Source organism: Vitis vinifera, chromosome 7, assembly GCF_030704535.1.
Source record: "Vitis vinifera cultivar Pinot Noir 40024 chromosome 7, ASM3070453v1".
NCBI lineage: Eukaryota > Viridiplantae > Streptophyta > Magnoliopsida > Vitales > Vitaceae > Vitis > Vitis vinifera.
The window spans coordinates 10,774,366-10,782,811 of NC_081811.1; the positions used below are offsets into that span (position 1 = coordinate 10,774,366).

At 33.3% G+C, this 8,446-nt stretch overlaps 1 protein-coding gene across 1 annotated transcript; it reads right to left on the reverse strand.

The window, feature by feature from the left end:
* Positions 1-284: 284 nt before the first annotated feature.
* LOC100263730 (cytokinin dehydrogenase 3) lies at positions 285-2,765 on the reverse strand. Its single transcript, XM_002263610.5, has 5 exons — positions 2,072-2,765; positions 1,707-1,834; positions 1,320-1,574; positions 935-1,203; positions 285-819 (listed from the first exon to the last, which is right to left on the reverse strand). The coding sequence occupies exons 1-5, from the start codon at positions 2,691-2,693 to the stop codon at positions 525-527; spliced, it is 1,569 nt and encodes a 522-aa protein (XP_002263646.1). The 5' UTR covers positions 2,694-2,765; the 3' UTR covers positions 285-524.
* Positions 2,766-8,446: the final 5,681 nt, after the last annotated feature.

Below are 8,446 nucleotides of genomic sequence, written 5' to 3' on the forward strand. Positions count from 1 at the left end.
TCTCACGCACAAAATCCAGCCATTAAGGCCACCTGGTCGGCCAGCATCAAATGTTGCCAATTACGTACGGCATACACCTCATCATACTGCACCCAATAAGCCACATCAAGCCGTTTTCAACAAACTAGCAAGAAATTTGATGGTCAAAAGTCAAAGCGATGCGCCAACCTCTGTGCACCACTTAAAACAAAAAGAATATGCCAATACGAAAGAGAAAAGAAGTGGTTCAAAAGACAACTGACCGAATTCATCATAAACCCTCATATAATATATGAGAGTTGAGCTAATGAAAATTCACTTTTTAATGTATAGAAAATTAACACAACAATTAATGCTTGAAATATACAGGAATCCCTTAAAGAAGTACATTTTTGATCTTCCAACCCTGTAACATAAAGTACAAAAACAAATATGCGTGCTAGCTAATTAACTAATACTGGGTTTTCCATGAATGGAAATATTTATTTGTATTTTCTTCTGTTCTTCTTATTCAAAACCTCAACCCAAATGTCCAGTTCTAAAACTTAAACGGAATTGAAAATTTGCTGTCCAGGTGATAATATCATTTTTGGATCAAACTGAGCTTTCCTGTCTTCAAAAGTCCTCCATTTCGGGCCGAAATGATTCATCCAATCTTCCTTGGTTGTGTAGCGGGAAAGGTACCGCTTAATCTTGATACCAGCTTTATCACAAAACTTCAGTATTTCTTTGTTTTGATTCTCCAAGGGTTCCCAGTCATCAGCCCCACTTGAATGCAACACTCCTACAGTGTAGAATATATCTTCATCTGGTATAACTGCAGACGTCCTATCATCCCACCTGCCATGTATATAAAAATTTCAATCACATATCTTATTCAGATTTGAGAGAAAAGTTATAATCAATAATCTATTTCGACATTAAACAAGATAACTTGGTGGTTCAGAATTTTTACTTGTTCCGGATCATTGGGTAGACGAGGAATGGTCCAGTGGTCTGGTTTATTTTGGGGAGAATATCCCTGAAGACTCCTGAGTTGAAGTCTGAGATACTGGATCTCGGAACAAAGAGATTCAGCCATGGATGAGGAACATCCCACAGTCCTTTTGCTCGAAGATTTAGCTCTCCGCTATGAACTCGGTTTAGAAAATCTACTAAGGAGACATCTTTTGTGAAAACAAAACCAGGAAGGAAATTCAAGCCTTTAAGCAGCACCTGGAGTTCCTATAAAGACAATAATTCTCAAGTCAAGTATGGCCTAGTATATATATGCTTAACCTAGCAGATATATACATGTATAGGTAATGGGAATAACAGAAATTCATCAGCTATATATGTACCTCATCAACTGTATGGCTTGTGAGTTCATCGTAATACTTGACCACTTCAAGGCAGTAGATGATGCCATTCTTGGATATTAGTGAAGATATTCTCGGGTATTCAGAGGGTGAGAAAGAGGATCTCCAGTTATTAGGAGGACTATTTTGCATGGAGAGTGAACCTTCCAAATAGTCCAGTCCATTGATTGAAATCAAATGTTCTTGGTCTCTAGAAAATGTGGAGAAGTCATCGTAAAGCATCTGTATCCATTTTACCTGCAGTCAAATTGGCCATACTAATTAAGTGAGGAACACAAGTAAAAGGGTTTTCCAAAGTACTGCTCTTGCCTTGTTTCAGTTATATATTAGTCATATATCATCTACTGGGTTCATTTGCTTCACACTTACTCTTTCTGGTGCCGGTTCTAGAGCGATCCTTGCTCTTGTTATAATCCCAAACTGCCCGAGACCTCCTAGAACCGCAAAAAACAGCTCAGAGTTTGTGTCTTTGGAACAAGTCACAAGTTCCCCTTTACCTGAATCAAACAAAATGCTCACTTCATCAGGAAAATGAAGCAAACTCTAAACATCTGATGCATGCAGTTAATTAATAGGAGATCTCTTGAATGGAAATTTTTGTCCCACATTTGAAACTAATTGCATGCAACCATTTGATTAAAATTTGTGATAATTCTCAAAGGCATATGGTACCTAAGGCACATCTTCTATCCATACAATGAGAATGAGAAGGAGGATAAGGGTAAATATTATACCAGTAAGAACATCCATTTCATAGACGTTGCTGATCTGAGGACCATGGCGGAATGTCTGGCCGCTAATTCCGGCATTAGAGAGTGTACCACCAATTGTTAGGTACAAATAGTCAGTCCACGACACTGGTGCAAGTCCATGTTTGAGCGTAGCTTGCAGTACATCAATCCATTGCTGCTCACCCCCGACATCAGCATAGGAACCCCATATCGGATTCTTGGTAACCCTGATTCCACTTCCACAGCTGCAGTTATTTAACGATCTCATCTCCACCACAACCCCATGAGAAGCCATGGCTTGTCCGCGGAGGGAATGGCCTTGGCCCCTGGCGGCTATACTAAAAGGAGAGGAACGATTATAAGAGAACTTGACTAGAGATGCAATATCTTCTATGGAAGAAGGATAAAGAACTGCAGCTGGATTTGGTGGATGAACAAGTCTACCAAAATCCCTGGAGGCCATTCTAGTGGCATCGGGATCCACCCTGAGTCGAGACGCAATATCGAGGGACTGGAGTTCATATGGGAGCACATCAGGCCATCGTCTTAACCCTATGCTTAATGTAAAATGGATTAAAACACTGATGATAATGAAAGAGCTTGAGATTGGACAACTCTTAGCCATGTTAGAAAGGCGTTAAGAAGAAGTTGGTGGAGGGAGAAGCAGAAAAGGTGGTATTTATAGAGAAGGAGTTTGCATGAAATCTTGGTTGGCAGAGAAGATCTTTGGTATTTGGCTTGAAAACGAAGTCGTGGCCTAGCATGTATGTTTTTTCAAAGATACGCAATGACGATCGTTGGGATTCCGTTCCCATTCATTAAAATACCATGACTTGTGGCGCATTATGGATGTAACTAAACCCGAAAAACCAAAAAGAACCGATATGATCGATCGAATTTTAATTATCGTAAAGTTGAATTCAGTTTGAAATGTGTGAAAACCGATTTTAACATATATTTTAGATTTACGTATAATTATTTAATGTTTAATACTTTTTTTTATATTAGAGTACTCTATTAAAATTAACACAAATTGAGCCGGCTTTGATTAAGAAATTCCAATGGTAACATTTTAATATCATATCCAATTTTAATTATGTAAGTGCTGACGTATATGACTAAATTTAGATTGCTGAACTGAACCAAAAAAGTTAAAAAAAACCTAGTGGTGCATGCCCAACCCAAACGACGTCATTCAACTTGCTTTGTCTTCCTTCTATCTTCTCTCCATTTTAGGACTCTATTTGTTGTCAAAATCAGTAAGGGTAAACAAGGATCTGCTGAGATTTTCTTCTAGAATTGATCGAGCCATTACGATGCATGCTTTCAATCAGATGTCATTTTTCAAAATAACAGATTTTCTCTTCATTTGAAGATTCTGTAATATGGACTTTTTCATGACAGATTCATACGTTTGTGGACGTGAGTTGAGAGGAGGGAAGACATCACCAAGATTTTTCTACGTTCAAAGATTGTTTGTATCCATCCAAAGATACATGCAAATCAACAGTGTGGAATCTAAGATCACACAGCAACCCCAAGTTGTTTTATAGTCACCATCACCTCAAATCTCAAGTTTTCTAACAAGTTTTCTAACAAGTGATGAAGATGTTTTTGAACCTTAATTTTCTCACAAATTTAAAAAAATAATTTCACGTTGAATTAAACAAGTGTTTAAAAATAAATCAACAAGGGATATGGAAAAGTCAAAGTCGTCATCAACAACGTTGAACCACTCCAATTTAATCATTCAATACAACAATAAAGAATACCATCAGACCATCAGACCAAGCAAATATTTGTAATCCAACATCAAACAGATATTTTCAGGGTAATAATCAACTATTTGTGATTACAAATCAACAACTAAATATATTTAGGAGCAGTAGCTATCTCAAATGGCCCACATGCATGCCATGGGTTGCTTCAAAGACGTCACAACTGGTTTAAGGGCGGTGATTGGTTTGTCTCATCATTAGATAAGAATTATAAATTACTCAATAATGCCAAATTTTAAGTTATATAATTTATATGTTGAATTGGACCGAATAATATTAAATTAGCACCCATATGTAAACGTGATTATTTACTGTTTGATGCAATTATAACTTGTTTAATCCATTCAAAATTTCAAATTAAATATATTATGATTAATTTGTTTTTTTTATATGATTTGTAAAAATATTACAATCAGTTTGATAATGATTGAGTAACGTTACTTCTTCGGTCCGAAGTAAGGAATCCCTTATTTATAATGAAAAATGGATTTGTTCATCTATAGATCAAATCATGATCATAATCAAATCAACAAATGCAATACATTAAAGAAATCAGAATATGTTGCATTTGAGTTAATAAACAATGAGAACACCCAAGTGAATTGACATGTATTGCTAAAAGATTCAAGATTGGCAAAGAATGTTGTTATTGTAAAGAGTTCATTTGGCAGTGATTTTAGATACTATTTTTAATTAAAAAAAAGTGTTTTTGAAAAAATATCAAGTGTTTGATCAAATTTAAGAAACATTTTTAAAAGTTTGAAAAACTACTTATAATATTGAAAAATAACTTCAATGTTTTCTAAAGAAATATTTGATAGGTAACTTTGTTAAAAACATTTTATAAAAAAGAATTACACTAAAAACACTTTAAGTAAAAATATTTCAAAACGCACTCTAAGTCCTCTAGTTATCTAGCTAGTAATAATCAAGATTAATGAAGGAATAGTTTGAATACTATGACTAATGAGTAGTTGTAAAAATCTAGAGCATATTGAATATAGGAGGAAAAACTCTTTGCCACCTAATTATAATTTGATTCTATAGACTAAGAATGACATTGAGTCCTTATCATTCACATTGGTAGGTAGGTAGAAGAATCCTCCTCCTTCCAATTCTTTCTTATCTAAAACCACAAGAAAGTGTAAATAAAACAAAATTTCTAAAACATTCCTAATCCAACACTAGTTTTCCTTGCTATTCTAGCTATTCAACATCACTTTGGTTCTGCATTTCTATTTCCTTACAGCTTTCTTTCAAACTTCATCCATTGTCTAATGGAATCTCAAGTAAACCTTTCCTCTAAATTCACTATCTTTACTAGCACTTCCATCCCTATATATAGATGACATGTTAATTTTTAAGACTAACCAAGAAGTTTGTGAGACTAAAAAATTCCTATTGTCTTACTTTTAGGCAAATGACCTAGGAGAGGCATGATTCTAGAATCAAAACAACTAGAGTACCTATTGGTGGGTTTAAACTTTCTCAAGAACATTATATATACTGAGAAAATCATAAGGAAGTTCAAACATTATGATTGTAAACCAATATTGATTCCTTATAATCCCAACTTCTTACTAAATAAAAATAAAAACATAGTATAACCTAACCAGGTTATATGCTTAGATCATAGGTGGCCTAATATACTTACCTAATTGAACATATTAGACCCAATATTGCTTACATAATAAGCAGATTGAGTCAGTACTCTTAATGTTAAGATCACTGAAATCTTATTTATAAAGTACTTAAGTATCTGAGAAGAACCAATGATTATGGTCTATACTATAATGAATTTCCAAATGTCTTAGAAGGGTATAATGATGCCAATTGGATCTTGATTTAGATAGTTGAAATCCACTAGTAGGTATGTCTTTAACCTTGGAGAAGGTGTAATTTTTTAGAAGTCTACCTCAGTATATTAAGAAAGCTAAGTGTACTAAGTTAAAGAAGGCAAATTCTAATTTTTAGTGGCTTAGAACCTCTTGGCATATATTTCTTTATGGACAAGACCAATATCATCTATATTTATATGTTGTGATAACGACTATGATAACCAAGGCTAAGAGTGAGATATTGATGGAAGATCTAGATTGCTCCATTCTAAGTCTTGGGTCAATAGGGTCTATGCAAAAGTATCCTAGAGATCTTTAGATCTATGTAATGGAAGCATGTATCATATCAAAATTGTAGATCTAGGTTTATAAAAACCATACCTATGATATGAATTTAAACAGATCAATTCTAATCAGTGAAAAAGTTAATACAGATCTTGAAAACTAAGAGATCTTCCACCTTATGGCTTTTTTTCCTAGGTCTAGGCACTTAAAAATGGTAGAATCCTCTTAGAAGGGTGGAGACTAGGGTTTTTCACTTTGGATCCTTAAAAAAATTGAAGAAGAAGATTAAAGCCCTAACCCCTAATGGGGTTTATATAGGCTTCCAATAAACTTAAGTGACTTGAACCCATCTTAGGCTTAGGTCACTTAATCAAACCCACTTAGGTCCTAATTGATTAATTAGCCTTGTTAAACTGAATTTAATTAATTAGCTCAATCAAGAGATAACATTCACAAGTTACTATGCAACCTTATGTTTTTATCAAAACACCCTAATGCGCACATGTGAATAAATAGCCTAATAAACCTTGAAATACTATGTCACCTTATGTTTAACTCGCTAATAAGGTTTGTTTCTTTCTCTTCCTAGTTGTTTGCTTTCATTTATATGCATGTCTTGTACGATTATTTTCTTGATATGTTTACATTTGATTATCACCCTTACTTTAGTTTATTTAGTTTATTTTTTGGTGTCCATTAATTTATCGATCAATTATCATAGTTTCCTCAATAGATTAGTAGAAACCTTTTGTGGACCCACATTTTTCACGTGCGCCCCCACTTGTTGGTGAGACTCGCTTTTTAATGATGGAAAATTTGTTTTGGTAAAATCGAAGTTGCCACTTATTTTATTTTATTTTAAAAGAGAAAATAGAACAAGAAAAAAAAACCCTAAAAAAATGTGACTCCATAGTTTTGGAAAAGCATATCTTCGAAAAGCCCAAGTCTAAGTTTGGGGATCAGGTTACCTATCGGGAAGGTACCTCAAAGAGGTAGCACTCCTTTAAGCCCTAAAGAGGTCTCTAATAGCTAAGTCAAAGGAAATATGACAATAAATTAGTTAATTATGGATACCTAGATAAGCTAAGCTAATTTCAAAATTAGTGTGCCAAGTAAGAAAACCAATCACAATCATAAAGAAGAGTTAGGGTGTGTACCTGGATTGTTTCTTGGGTGCTATCACAAGACATCAAAGTTAGCTTGACAATATAATACAACATACCTCATGCATTCAATCCATTTAAATAATCAAGAAATAAATCAAAGAAATCAAGACAATATCAAACACGAGAGTATTCACAAAGAAAGTTTTCATATTTACAGAATTAAAAAGGATAGAGTGTATGGGACGTACCTAGATAGCATGCATAACTTACAATGCACTTGCATGTGGTTAGAGAGGGTTAGCTCACAAGTAATAACCAATAACTATGACAATAAACCTTAATATACATATATACAACTCAACTGAAATGGCATGAGTCTAAAAAAAAACAACGACTGTCACATAGGATATGCATACAGACTCATTGTTAAATTTAAACTAATGTTCTAGATAGCTATAAGTATCAAAGTCAATAACTAAGACAAAAACTTGTAGTAAAGGAGCAGAACAATTGCATTCACTTAAAAAATCCTAAACAAATATCTAAAAACATTATTTTTTTCATGAAAAAAATCAAACAACATCCTCATTATGTCCACATTAGAGAATAAAATCCAAAACCAAGTCCAGATATGCCAAACAATATTAGGTTAAAATATAATTTAAACACTATACAGAATTTCCAACATGCTATCAAAATAGAAGTTTTCACAAAAAAAAAAAAAATGCTAAAAAAAAAAATAGAATGTAAATTAAATTGTAAAAAAAAAATATAAAATCCAAAGAACATCTACTACATGTCTAGTCTATCATCCACATGGCCAAGGAATCATTCAAATAACAAATTTAAACAAAAACACCTAAAAGTTCCAGAAGGTCCAGAACTGAGCAGAAAATAATGACATGCATATATTGAATTTAATAAAATAAAAAACATGCAAGTGTCTCCTAAAATCATACACGTCATTTAAAGTGTTTAAATTACACGAAAAATAAAGCCAGTGCCAAGGAGCAGTCAAAACTATTTTTAAAACACTCAAACTCTTTAGCTATAAAAAATCAATTATATATAATATATGCAACTTTAAAAAAATATATCTCCCTCTAGAAATCATATATTTCAATATTTTAGGTGTCAAAATTCATTTTCAAGCAGTCACGAATTTACAGTCATCTAATAATTTATTTTCGTAAAAACATTTCAGGTGTCCAAAATTGGGTGAAAACAAAACCACCTAAAAGACTCATTCATATCTTCCATTTCAAAATTGCTTTTTAACTCAAACAAAGTTCTAAATTCATGTTCAAGATTCCTACACTATCATATGATCATTAGGAAAATTTTACAAACATCATAAATAGAACAAATCAA

Excerpts from the sequence above, each read along its gene's own strand:
- LOC100263730 (XM_002263610.5), bottom strand. The coding sequence starts at position 2,693 with ATGGCTAAGAGTTGTCCAATCTCAAGCTCTTTCATTATCATCAGTGTT. Across the intron at positions 1,835-2,071 it reads TGAAATGGATGTTCTTACTG|GTAAAGGGGAACTTGTGACT; the intron begins GTATAATATTTA and ends TGTTTGATTCAG. Across the intron at positions 820-934 it reads TACCCAATGATCCGGAACAA|GTGGGATGATAGGACGTCTG; the intron begins GTAAAAATTCTG and ends TATACATGGCAG.